Raw genomic sequence first — 14,097 nt, forward strand, 5'->3', positions numbered from 1 at the left:
GGGAGGGCGTGATCATACACAGGGCTGACTTCGACAGGAGGGGGGGGGGGGGGGTTCTCTCAGCCATCCATCTCGATGACCTTCCCTGCGTCAGTGCCTGACCTGTGGTCGGTGCGCTGGGTGACCCCTACCCTCCCCTCCCTGTACATCCGGTGACTGACCTGTGGTCGGTGCGCTGGGTGACCCCTACCCTCCCCTCCCTGTACATCCGGTGACTGACCTGTGGTCGGTGCGCTGTGTGACCCCCTACCCTCCCCTCCCTGTACATCCGGTGACTGACCTGTGGTCGGTGCGCTGGGTGACCCCTACCCTCCCCTCCCTGTACATCCGGTGACTGACTTGTGGTCGGTGCGCTGGGTGACCCCCTCCCCTTCCCTCCCTGTACATCCGGTGTCTGACCTGTGGTCGGTGCGCTGGGTGACCTGGTGCTGGCCATACTGCGGCGTGGTCGGCTCCACGGCCAGGTACGCGGAGCTCACCACGCAGCCGGCCTGGTTCTCGGCCAGCATCGTGTAGTGGCCCGTGTCCTGCGGCTGCACCTGCTGCAGGTGCAGCGACACCACAGAGTCCTGCTCAGAGATAGTGGCGCGCGCGCCGGGCCGCACGCGCGCGCCGTCCTTGAACCAGGTGATGCGCGGCGGCGGGTTGCCGGCCAGCCGCGCCTGGAAGGTGGCCGAGCCGCCCTCCTGCACCTTGCTGGCGCGCGGCTTGCCCTGCAGCTGCGGCGGGCTGAGCGGGCCGGGCCGGCGCGCCGACACCACCACCTCCGGCTCGCCGGGCTGGCGGCGAGTCAGCGCCTCGCGGAACTCGGACTCGCGGATCAGCCGGTACTCGAACGTGTCCACGCGGAACTCCTGCGGCCGAACGGCGGGTCACAGCGGGAGGGGCGGGTCGGCGGGATGACACAGACAGAGCCGGGACAGCCGAGGGGCAGACGGAACGACAGCGCCACGGGTGGGACAACGGCCGTGTGCTACTTATCAACGAACCATCGAGACTAAAAATGAAAGTAATGAAAAAAAAAACGTTCTAAATAAATACGGAAAAAAGTATTTTTGTCCAACGCCTCACAGGCGGTTATATTATAAACAGTGATGTTTGAAAGCATAATGAAGACAGATCCTTTCATGTACCGTCACAACAAAGTAGCGAAACATCATGGTTGATCGTCCTTCACTCCAGCCGACTCCACCTGTCACACACGACTGACCTCGACGGAGGAGCTGAAGGGCGTGGTGTGGTACTGGCGGTCCGTGCGCGTGCTGGTGGTCGTGTGACCCGACGAGTCCGTCTCGTAGGTGGTCTCTGTGCGCATCTGCATCATGTGCTGCTGGCCGCCGACCATGCGCCGCTGCACGCCGCCCCGCTGCTGCTGTTGCTGCTGCTGCATCAGCTGCTGCTGCTGCTGCTGAGAGACCATCTGCTGCTGCTGCTGCTGCTGGGTGGTCTGCTGCTGCTGCTGGAGGAAGGCGGCTGCCGGAGGAAACGACGCATGTGAAGGTGTGATACGACGTGACGTCAGTAATTACCGGCACACCCAACAAAACGTCCCAGCCACTGAATCGAGCACTCGTCTCGTTCTACTAATCGCACTCCTATATAAATGGTCAACAGCCGTGCGTTATGCGTACAACTTGTCGCAGAACAAACCTGCTGATGACTAAGCATTAATCTATCCAGACACCGAGCAGGTCATTTTTTATCGTACTCATCGCTCCGCAAAGCATTATTCGCGTTGACGTTGCTGTGCCGAGGATGGACGATGCAGATGCACCCCGTCTCGTCCCCTCTGCTCACGGCTCACTCACCCTCGGGCTGAATGTAGACGGTACAGAAGCCCCCCCCCCCGTCCTCTCACTCACCCTCAGGCTGAATGTAGACGGTGCAGACGGCCTCTCCGTACTGGTTGGTGGCCATGCACGTGTACTCGCCCTCGTCGCCGGGCCCGATGCGGCTGATGAGCAGGCTGACCTCGCCCGTCTGCTGATTGTGCCTCAGCTGGTACTTGTTGGACGCTGTGGACACCCGGACACAGGTAAATTGGACACACCGCCATATGTGTCTCAGCTGGTACTTGTTGGACGCTGTGGACACCCAGACACAGGTAAATAGGACACACCGCCACGACCGATTGGGGTTTATATGACGACGAAGACGATTGGGTTTTATGGATTCACGGTATGACATTGGAAAAGAAAACGAATGGCGCTGACTAATAACATGAAAACAAAAATAGCTTTACTAGCTCAGGCAAATGATGAGCCATGACGCCTATAAATTCTGGAATTTTGTTCTGGTCTCCATTGCTTTGTATTTTCAAGTAATGAGGTCACGGATCCGACCTGATCCCAGGTCACAGACACATGCAAATCCGAGCAATACGAATTGCTGGCACAGTGGGGACCCAACGCAATGTACAGTATATCTAAAAAGTATGTCCCCTGGTTTGACTCTCCCACAGGAGACGAATCGGTAACTTGGCTGAATCCCAGTTGCGGCACCCGGCCGCCAGGGTCGCTACCGCGCGAGCGGCCTTGACCGCTCGCATGTCATTGGCAGTTCGGTCCCTCCCCATCTATACCGAGGTGGGGAGGGGAGAAGAGGGGAAGAGAGGGGAGGGAGCGGCTTTCGCTCGGCACTGGGCGATACCTGGCTGACCCCTCGCTCCCTCGCTGACCTTTGTCCTGCCCTCAGGCGAAGACCGACTTCCTGGCCTGTAGCGGCCCAGCGGAAAACCGAGCTCGCGGGGCGCGACTCCATTGGCCCAATCTTATAAATGGAATGCTGTCGTATTCACGGCATTAGATAATATTAATAGTGATACAAGCAGTGGATGTGGTAAAATACAGTCCAAAATAAACGAAAGCACACGATTCGTGCATAATGCGCCCTCCCATTCAAATAAGCCCGCCCACTTCGATAGATGGTGTAGTTTCTTAGGGCGTAAAAGATGCAAAACACTACCGATTTTTTTTAGCTCGGCCACTGGGACCGACAATATACAATTGACTGAAATGCATGAAAACCATTTTGCATTTAGGTAATAGCCGTTTTCTGCACCCAAACTTTAGCCAGTGACACCCTGTCCATTCTAAAGCGTTTATAAGATTGGTCCCAACACCCGATTTTATATGAGGAAGTCGTTTAAAAAGCATCTTATTTCTAACGAATTTATTATTATGGCCACTTTTACAGGACGTCTATAGAGCTTTGACTTTCACATTTCTTCCTCGTTCAGGAGAAACGTTTTAACTCTCACCGGACCTTCAGGTTTTCTGAATACCGAGGGGACGTTGGGGGTTGGAAGTGAGGAAACAACCCCCTTCGCCGATTCGCTCCTAATTGAGCTAGAGCCTCACGAAAGAAACGATCGTGTGCGCCGTTACGAAATGCAGCGATTGGTCTCCGATTTAGGGACCAGGGTCAGCCAATGACTTCGGAGGTCAGGTCAAGTGGCCCACGGCACAGGTTCGGTTTTTGGTAAATAACTTCGCTAAAAATGATCGCAGATCCGCGATTTTAGCAGCATCGTGTTTGTCTAGCTCAGGCGTGTCGAATGGTATACTTTTTCTTCGGGTGAGATCAACTTAACCCTCACCCGTATAGAGGGGGGGGGGGTCGAACGGACCCCTCCCTCGGTTTTTCGCGAATAACTCGCGTAAAAAGCGGCCGATCGCGACGAAACTTTCAGTACCCTCGCGTTAATCAATTTTACACCCACCCTGAAATTGTCATGACCCTGACCTTAATGACCTTTGACCTGCGACCTACTTTTCGAGACCATGTTTGGCCGGAATCGCGATTCGGCGTATGTCGGCTCGCATTAGCGGCGCGTTTGCAGTCTTTTCGTGGTTTTAAGCGTTCAAACATGGGATATGATCTTGCTTCCATGTATTAGGGTGGGTGTCAAGGTCACCGGAAAGTCAGGTCAGGTCATTGACCTATGATGACCTCGGTTCACTTTTTCGAGTTTTACATGTTTCTAGGCCAGTTTTAGGAGCTGAATTCGAATTTAGCAGCCATATGAACATTTACGAAGTAGTTTTGGTGCCCTCGTAACATGTTGCGAAGCTGTCAGAGGCGGTTGCCACCTACTACGAATACCCTTACTGGTTGACCTGACCTGACCTGACCTGACCTGACCCGACCTGGCTTAAATGCATGAAGACATCATCTGTGATCAAAACTAACATGATATTCGTGATCAGCACCCTGAAAACCCCATAGCAGCCACGCTTTACGACTTTCTAACAGGTCCCGATTTCCCAGACTTTTGGGTCATTGACCTGACCTGGAAAGTCAACCGATGACCTAGCCCTCGCCCGTATTGGTGTTTTTCCAGCCGCGAACGTATAAGGGGGGGGGGGGTCCGTTGGACCCCCCCTTGCCGTTTCGCCCCTGATCGAGCTAGAGCTTCGCGGAAAAAACGAGCGTGTTGCCCGTGACGAGAGGAAGCCGATGATACCCAATTTTAAGGTCCTAGGTCATTGGTTGACCTTGCAGGTCAGGTCAATGACCCCAAAGGCGGGAAAATCGGGACCTGTTAGAACGTCGTAAAGTGTGACTGCTATGGGGTTTTTCGGGGTGCTGATCACGAATATCATGTTAGTTTTGATCACAGATGATGTCTTCATGTATTTAGGCCAGTTCGGGTCAGGTCAGGTCAGGTCAACCAGTAAGGTATTCGTAGTAGGTGGCAACCGCCTCTGAAAGCTTCGTAACATGTTACGAAGGCACCAAAACTACTTCGTAAATGTTCATATGGTTGCTAAATTCGAATTCAGCTCCAAAAACTGGCCTAGAAACATGTAAAACTCGAAAAAGTGAACCGAGGTCATCAAAGGTCAATGACCTGACTTGACCTTCAGGTGACCTTGACACCCACCCTAATGCATGGGGGCAACATGATATCACATGTTTGAACGCTTGAAACCACGAAAAGACTGCAAACGCGCGGCTAATGCGAGCCGACATACGCCGAATCGCGATTCCAGCCAAACATGGTCTCGAAAAGTAGGTCACAGGTCAAAGGTCATTTGGGTCAGGGTCATGAAATTTTCAGGGTAGGTGTAAAATTGTTGAACGCGAGGGTACTGAAGGTTTCGTCGCGATCGGCCGCTTATTACGCGAGTTATTCGCGAAAAACCATGGGGGGGGTCCGTTCGACCCCCCCCCCCTATACGGGCGAGGGCTAGGACCTTAAAATTGGGTATCATCGACTTCTCTCGTCACGGCCAACACGCTCGTTTTTTTTCCGCGAAGCTCTAGCTCGATCAGGGGCGAAACGGCAAGGGGGGGGGGGTTCCAACGGACCCTTATACGTTTGAGGCTGGAAAAACACCAATACGGGCGAGAGTTAAGGTGTTAACCTCGGGTCAAGGTCAGGTCACAGCCCGTCAGGTCACGAAGCTGGTCTAAGGAGGTCATGTTGCATATCAATCGATTCGGCAGGTCTTTTCATGTCCATTAGTGGCTTTATCGACTCGGTAGCTTTAGTTGATCGGGAGTTATTGACGAAAAACTGATAGCCTTAGTAATGTGATAAATGACGTCACGCAAGATCAACAAAGCAAAATTGAAGCATCAGACCTTGCAAGGAGCGCATGAAATCACGATTCCGTGTGCTTGAGAATTTGAGATAGTTGTATATCATTTCCGGACCAAACTAGCAATTTCCACATTCCCCTGACTTTTAATGGTGAGAGACTGACCTGATCTCAGGCGACCCCTCAGAAAATCCTAGATATACATTTATACAAGTTGTGAGACCTCTCGATCATACTATAAGATCCTGTAGGTAAGTTTCATCTCCCTATGAAAGCTCTGCACTGAGGGTGTTGCGAAGTTGGAACATTTTAGCAGAGTCCTAAAATGTTCATTTTAGGACAGTTTAGGACAGTTTCACACAGTTCATTTTAGGACTGCTCATTTATGACGTCATAGATCAGTGACCTGACTTGACTTAAAAATGCGGTTGGCGTAAAAAAATCCGACTTATCAAATCCCGACTAAAAAGAATCGACTTATAATCCGGTTAATCAAATCCCGACCATGTTTTTGCCTGGCCATTAACCCGCGCCCTGATGGGGGGCCATTTTGGCCCCCCTGTGGTTTTTCTTAAATAGCGAGAAAACGGCGGCGCGCAGCGCCGCCAAATTTTGGGTACCTTACCGGGCATCAATTTGACACCTTCACACAAAATTTCAAGTCACAGGTCACCTCAGGTCAGGAGTTATTGAGGTCAAACTGAGGTCATGTTCGAGCAAAATTGAGCAAAAAACATGACATCTTAAACGCTCACCAATTCTACAGTTAACAAGCAATTTTAAAGTTCTTTATGTGGTTGTGTAGAGAAAAGACGGCGCTACAAAACTGCTATCTCGGATTTTCAAAATTTTGGGATTTTGACCCCCAAAAATCAAAAAAATTGATTTTTTCAGAAAAACTCAAAAAATTTCCAAAAAGTTTTCGAATTTCGAAAAAAACGGAATATGTGTGATAGTCCCTGCGCTCTTCGATATACATACCAAATTTTAGATCGATACCTCTTTTTTGGCCAAGTTATAGCGAAAAAAATGTTAAAAATTGATGACGTCAAATTTTTGAACTCAATTTTTAGCAATTCTAGACCTCTTAGCGCAAAACGGAGACCACCATTGAACTCCCCGTGACGAGCTGCATCGAATCGATACCCATTTTATGCAAAAATATCAACTTTGAAATTTGACCTAATTTGACCTGACCTTGACCTGACCTTGACCAAAACGTGACCTAAGCTGGCCCTAAAGTCTGTCTGACCCACATAATCGCATTTGTCATGTAAAATGGACCATAAAACATGTATCACACGACACTTTCATATTGTGACCCCCCAGTGACCTGACCTCTGTGACCTGACCTGGTATCAGTGACCTCAAATAGCAAAATATGTGTTTGAAGAACATTTCTCCATCGATTATTTTCAATGAAATGCATTTTACTCGATTTTACAACGCATTTCTTGAAATGCCTGTAAACGGTGAAAATTCGACCTTTGACCTGACCTGTGACGTCATCGGTTTGACCGAGGTCAATGAAATTGGGTCACAAGGTAGTTCCCCGCTGGGGCTATCCAACACCGTTTACCGCTTGTCGCTATGTTGCGTGGTTCTCGAGATCTGAGGGGGGGGGGGCACATGGCCCCCTCCCCCATCAGACCGCGTTGCTCGGCAGAGCCCAACGGGGCGCGGGTTAATGTTCTAGCCTTACAGGTGATTGTTTGAACGCGGAAGATGCTGAATCTTGGTTAACCCCATACTTATCGTATGATAAAGAACGTCAGTGTTAGAAAGTTAATTAACAATTTTATTTAGGATAGTTTAATTCAAGTGGGTATAATCCGACTTGACAATTTACTAGGAGGGTTTTGCAGCGCTATTAGTTCGGCATTTAATTATAAATGATTGCTAATTTCGATCCGGATATCGTTATTCAATGCTGGCCTTTGCGTCCTCAGAAAAGTTGTTTATAGTCATGAAGGCTTGCATTGACCCATACTTTCCATTTTTCAGCACCATTATTCGCCATATGTTGACCAGATGTTTTGCTTCAGCTCTCCCCTGAATCCTTTGGCTTAGACCTGGCGTATCACCCGTGCATCGCAAGACGCACCTACCACACACAAGTTCATGATCCCCACGAACCCACATCAGCGTCCGTTCGCTTGGCGTGTGACCCCTTGACCTTTGGCCGCGACAACTGCCAGCTTGCTGGAGCACCCCTCCCTACACGCGCTACCCCGCCCGCTGCCATCCCTCCCCCCCCCCCGGGGTCGTGTCACGAAGGTTCGGGCTTACGCTACTACCGGCCGCTGCGCAGCTGTCACCTAGCGCTTGGGAATGTGTGGTCTGGTGCGGATTCAGCCAACTACCGGCTCGCGACACCAGCGCCACGTAGTGGCGACGGTACATTCTTTTTAGACACACTGTACATACAACGTCAGACACTTCTAGAAAATAGGCCGTCGTATTGATACAATCCCAAAGCTTATAGACGCAGGGCTACTGAACTTGACATTACCCACCCTAAGATCAAAAGTTAACAGATGATGAAAAGAAACTTGTGTGTGGTCAAAAACACTCACCCCTCCAAGTGCGGATGTTAGCAAGATATGTTGGGCTGGGACTCTCTGTTATTGCTAAGCCATTGCAAGTTAATGTGACATCGTGTTATGCATGTTCCAGAGTTGATGGGTGATACCACCAGTCACATCAATAAGCTGTGTTGCTGTTCTAGACACCGAGGGACGATAAATACCGCGAAAAACACGTCTCTATTGATTTAGGCGGCCGAGTGCTGCGGTTCCCTATGACACACTCGGCTGGAGCCGGGCGCCACGTCAGCTGTTCCCGCCGCCGAAATAGCCGGACTGACTGGTCCCCTGTGCCTGTCAACAACAACAGCGGCACGGCCGAGCCGGCCCCGGTGATCGGCCTGCCGGCCCGGTATCGTCTTCCAGCGGCCGCCGCCGGCAGCCATGTTAGGAGCCGCGGCCCGGCATCAGCCGGCCGCCCGCTATCCAGACACCGGGCGCGCTCCACAGGTGTTTTGTTTACGGCGGGTCAGAGGCCCGGCTGGCAGACGGCGGATAGGGGAGGGTTCACCCCTCAGTCGGCGCCGGCCACCGGGTCCGCTGTCAGACGCCACTGGCCACACGACAGACCGACATCAGTCAGTGCCGCAGATCGAGGGTCTGCCGGGAAAGGCAGGCTGGAGGATATGGTATCCGACTAGATGTTTCTTTTCTTATTGCTCAGGGCATGTCGAAAAAAGAGGTGAGGTTAGAATAACTGACCTTTGATCCAAGCCGTGTCTTGTGGCCCAACGGCATTTTCGGGTCAGGTCAGATCACTGACTTATGACGTCATAAGTGACCCTCTGCAAGCTACCAAAATATCGCTAGTTCGCACCACTCTCAGTGCCAGTGCTGGTTGTTAGTCGTTAACTCGGCGTGTCATACACGGCACCCTTCATAAATTTCCGCTGGTACCGGCCTCCTTGCCAGACGGCTCGGCGCGACCGTACGGGACGGCGGGGACCGGCGCGGCGCGCCGCCGATCCTACCACTGACTGGGTAGGCTGTGCCGCACGGCCGGCGTGTAATGCGGCGCAGCATACCGTTCAGCCGTGGGCCGGCGGCCGACAGCCGCAGGCCCGCAGCCGGGCCGGCCGGTGCAGCAAGGTGGACCGAGCCGGTCGGCCGTTGGGGGATGGCCACGCTGGATTGATGGGTGTTTCATCTATCTCAATGACCCAGTGTCGCGGGAACTTCTTCCAGACTGGGGGGCTGAACCATAATAGAGATCAACCTAGGGTAGCCCCAAATCTAGTTTTCTCACCGGTTTTAGGCCACTTATTTTTTAGACCTTGGCCTTTTCAACAAAAAAAAGAGAAAATATTTGCAAAAAAAGTGAGGTATTCCGTCTCAGCTGAGTGAAGAAACTACCGTTTTGGTAACCTGGAGTAAAGGTTTTAATCTGCCAAATGAGTTGCCGAGCCAGTGAAAGAGGTGGATTTTTTCACTTACATGCTTTCTTCCTTTGTGACCCACAACTCCTAATTTGGGGAGGACAAGCTGCCCAACGGTTCCTGGCCTCATGACCCACGGCCGCAGAGTTGTGGGGGCAAGCTTCCCCCACTGCCCCTCCCCCTGTTCCCGCGCCTACGTATGAATCTATGAAAGTGTGTTGGTAGATTTCCGATTTCGATTCTTCCAGCTGGGGGGGGCTCAAATACATTACGAGCCCCCCCAGCCGAGAAGCTGGGGGGCTCAGCCCCCGCCAGCCCCCCCCCCCGGTTCCCGCGCCACTGCAATGACCCGTGACTTCGGAGACTCAATATTTGCTAAGTGATGCGTGGTGGGGAGGGGGGGGGGTCGCGTACTTACCCTGAATGGGTCTGCCCTGGCGCGTCCATGAGATCTTGGGCTTCGGGTTGCCCCGAACCCGGCCCTCGAACAGAGCATTGCCTCCCTGGGCGAAACGGGCATTCTTGAAGATCTGCTCAAACACTGGCGGAGACGCGGGGCCGCCGGCCCTGAACAAGAGAAAGAAAACGTTAAATTTCGTCAAATACCGATAACTAGGTATCAGCATGGTGAAAGGATCGGGTGTCAGTATCGAAAGAATAAGTCTGCATACCCCAAATCATTGGAAAATACCTCTAAACCAATGCCAAGAAGTTCCCAAACTGGGAGAAGTAGCAACTTTGCCGCTCTCCTGTGCAGTTACAGTATCCTCCAGTAAGGGTGACAAATGCTCTGAATTGTCCCTAGAGCAATAACTAGGTAGAGAAATGAGTGAGCATACCAAATATGTAGAAGTGTCGGGAAAACAACTTGTTAAAAAAAACAGTCAGCTTATCAGCTATGTTGGTAGGGAAGTGTGATAGAGGCGATGTTAGCCAGAGTACCTATGCGCGAAAGAAATGTTTTGATCCGCTGGCTACACCCTGCACACATGAAGTGTTCCTTTCGGCAGACGGCTATTACCACAGCTTCGATACACTTCACAGGGATAGTGGTTAAGACGAGCTTCCGATCCTCAAAATAGTCAACATCAACTTACGAAATAATAATGAAGTCGCAAGCCGATCGATTAGCAACTATCAAGCGAATCAGCTATGGGTTTACATTTAAGTTACAGAGTTGACACATGCATGACAAAATAACAGCACTGATGCACAGTCCGACTGCCTCCAAACGACCAGAGGGGTGACAGAGGAGCCTCGATTACAACGGACGGTCATGAGCAGCGATTTGACCGACGGAGGGTCACACGGCGGTGACGGGGACACGGGTAGAACGGACAACCGCCGATCTATACTTACGGCATGGTGCTGTGCTGGCCACCCGACTGGTCCGTGACTGAAACCGGAGACACGGCCGTCACCAAACGGTAATTCAGTGGAAACGGAGCAGGGAGACCAACAGCAGAGAGCAAACCAGAGACACGGGGGATCAGTGGGACAATTGTATGTTCACTAAAATGGTAGTGATGGAACCAGATGAACGGGGAGGACACCGACACAAGAGCAGACGACAGAAACGGGGGTCAGATAGATACTCAATGGAAACAGAGAAGGAAGAGCACCAATACCTACAAAGCAAATCAGACCGACACTCCGGTCAGTCCGGCGATTAAACGTAAACGGGACGGCGTTCATCAGAAAACATGCTGAAAGGTGCATTTACTGTGACTTTAAATTGCATGGATGCGTAACTCAAATCCAAATTGGAAGTTATCAAATACCTGAGCCAGGCAAGTGAAGCCATACTTAACTCAAATCTTCAACAAATGAAATAATCTCACGCGTATTAAGTGATAATATCATCAAGTGAGAATGCGTCATTAAAGTTCAATAAGAGGGAACAGGTCATTGCCGTCGATTTTCCCCGTGACGGAGGGACCGGTCGCTGTTGTCCCGCCGCGGCCTGCTCGTCAGTCGTATCGGCTCGTGGGGTGACAGCTGACAGCGCGCCGGCACGGCCGTGACAGCAGTCCGCTCGTCACAGACTCGGCTGCCAAAATACGGCATCATTTGTGCGGTGGAGCGCCATGCTCAGATACCGGTCCGTCAGAGGCGACCAGCGCCACCCAGTCACTGCTCGGCAAGGGTCTGTCAATCGCAGTCAGTCACCGTTCGGTCCGGGTCTGTCGGTGAGTCAGTCGCTGTTCGGTCCGGGTCAGTCGGCGAGCCAATCACTGTTCGGTGTAGGTCTGATAGAGGCAGTGCGTCACTGCAGCGTCCAGGTTCATCAGCCATGCCTATTGCCTATCGTTCTTTGGTCCGCGCTTGTGCATGACATACAACTGGCGCATTCCCTGCTTTACATGCAACCCAAGCGAATGTGTGCAATAGAGCAGGGCGTTTGACCCAGCTTTGAAGAGGCTGCTGCCGTTTATACAGACGCTGCGAAAACATCTGTCCCTAATGCCCAGGGCCCGGCATTCCACAGCCGTCGAGTTGGATGGCCCGGTAACATATGGGGCCCACCCTGATTTAGCTCAGAGGCGAACTCCGTCTTCCCCCGGACAGCCGGCCCGCGCGGCGCCCACCGGCCGCTAACAGGTGGACCGCCGACACCCGTCTCTCTCCGCAGTGGCGGCGGCCAGCGGTCCCACCGGCTCCCGGGGTACGTCTCCGTCCCGCCGCCGCTGGAGCAGCGCTATTCTTAGCGGAAACCGGGTTAGCTTCCAGATGACACAGCCGGCTGGCTGCCGGGCCGGGCCGACTGAGTCACCGACGGCTGCCGCCCGGGCCGCTGCGGGGCGGGGGCACCTGACACCGACCGAGGCCGGCCAGAGCGCGCCGCCGACGCACGTGCGAGCGAAGCACTGCGTCACAGGGGGACCCAGTGACGTTCCTATGACGCCGCAATGACGGCCTGATGACGCGACGGAGCAGACTGCCGTCGGGCGCCTCCGGCTACCGAACAGCGATAAAACCGAGTAACGAGACCGTCTCCGCGCCGATAGTTTCAGCATTTGGAGGCGTCTAGCAGCACAGCACTGCTGTCACTGCACAGCCCGCCTTGTTTTACGGCCCGGTCGGAGGGGCTGTCGGGCCCCCATTAGCTCGGCGGTTGGCACGGGCCGACGAGGAGCTCCGTTCCAGAGGCCGACAACACGGCGGTGACTCAGTCCGACTCTATCTCCGCCCAGTCAATGAGTCGGCAGACTAATTTGGGCCGATCGGAACACGACACGCCAGTGAGCGGTGAAGACGGGTCGGTCACTGGGGAAACGTATCAAACCAATTACAAAGCATTTGCAAATTTATGGCCCATCGAAATACCACTTTACGTAAAACAAATGTAGGTATACCTAAGAGATACATCCCCGAACACCTAAATATAAATACATTTAGACATTGATTAGGTACTGAAAAACATCAAAGCAGGTTTATTGTTAAAAAAGAACGGCACCAAGGTGCTCAAACGTCACAATTTTACCAAGTGACGGATGGATTGTTCAGAGCCGCAGCTATTCGGGTGTCCGGAAGAATAAACGAGGACGTTGGAATGTCATTGGGTGAAATATCTTCGATTCGCCTGAGCATAGAATGACACCTGTTTATAGAATCATCGTAACTGCTGCCAACCAACAGTCTGTCATCTTATAGCAAAAATAGTTCCGTCAGAAATGACACTCAACCGGTTCCCAAATAATAATTATGTGCAACAGTGTAACTGATGGATATCATTTAGGTAGACTTAAATGAAAAATGGATTATGGATGATGATCGTGCAACAAAGTAAAACGAATGACAAAAAATAGGTATTTGAGACTTCAGAGTTCGCAAGCCAGTGAGAAATGCCGGTCTGTAAAATATATGTCGATCACAAATTAAGAACGTGAGGCTATACAGGGGAACAATGGCTACATTAACTGCTAAAGGTACAGGACAATCTTATTTCCGCACTGCAGGATATCAGTCACTCACATATGTAATGTGTACTCGGCGCCTGTCCGGCTCTCGGCGCTCCGTGAGACGGCGCTCTGCCTGCGACTCTATCCACCTGTGACCGCACTGCCGGAGCTCGCGCACCGCTCCTCGTTCCGCTCCCGCACCGCACCGAGTGCCGCTGCCGCCGCCGCCGGCCGCCTCCTCGGCCAGCCGCGCCGCTTGACTCATGGACCTCAAAACTGTTTCTTTTATCAGTCACAGGTGCTAATTTTAGCACCGCGGCCGGTGGGCGCACCGACGCCTGGAAGACCGCTGCCCGTCCTCCCGGCCGTTTTGCCCCCCCCGTGGTTGGTGAGCGCCAGTTCCGTCCGGAACCCCCTGACCGTGCAGCGGAGGACCGGCAGGGGGCTGGTAAAACAGACGGACGGGTTCGACACGCCAAATGCCGACCTCGCCCCACGCAGGAGGAACTGAAGAGGCCGTGCAAATGCACCAGTAACGGTATTACCGCTCATTCTGCGGGTAAAGTCGGAAGAGCAAAACGCATGGCTAAGGCTTAGTTAAATTCCACAGCCTTCACTGTACCATTGTCAGGCCTATTGACCTTCTACATAACCACACCACAACCGAGGGGGGAGATGGGTAGGCACC

The 14,097-nt window shown here is 52.6% G+C and overlaps 1 protein-coding gene across 7 annotated transcripts in view; it reads right to left on the reverse strand.

Moving 5' to 3' along the window:
• Positions 1-14,097, reverse strand: part of LOC122364220 (titin-like) — an 85,751-nt gene that overhangs the window by 63,575 nt on the left and 8,079 nt on the right. For 6 of the 7 annotated variants that reach the window (XM_043334405.1, XM_043334404.1, XM_043334403.1 and 3 more), the window contains exons 2-6: positions 10,867-10,903; positions 9,926-10,074; positions 1,863-2,015; positions 1,211-1,473; positions 400-854 (exon numbers count right to left, since the gene is read on the reverse strand). In XM_043334405.1, the coding sequence (XP_043190340.1) occupies positions 400-854; positions 1,211-1,473; positions 1,863-2,015; positions 9,926-10,074; positions 10,867-10,871 (1,025 nt within the window). In that variant the 5' untranslated portion in view covers positions 10,872-10,903. Of the gene's footprint in view, positions 1-399; positions 855-1,210; positions 1,474-1,862; positions 2,016-9,925; positions 10,075-10,866; positions 10,904-13,482; positions 13,615-14,097 lie in introns of those variants that run through there. The other variant, XM_043334407.1, reaches the window with a different exon arrangement.

This window comes from Amphibalanus amphitrite, unplaced genomic scaffold, assembly GCF_019059575.1.
Source record: "Amphibalanus amphitrite isolate SeventyFive unplaced genomic scaffold, NRLGWU_Aamphi_draft 000662F_arrow, whole genome shotgun sequence".
Taxonomy (NCBI): Eukaryota; Metazoa; Arthropoda; class Thecostraca; order Balanomorpha; family Balanidae; genus Amphibalanus; species Amphibalanus amphitrite.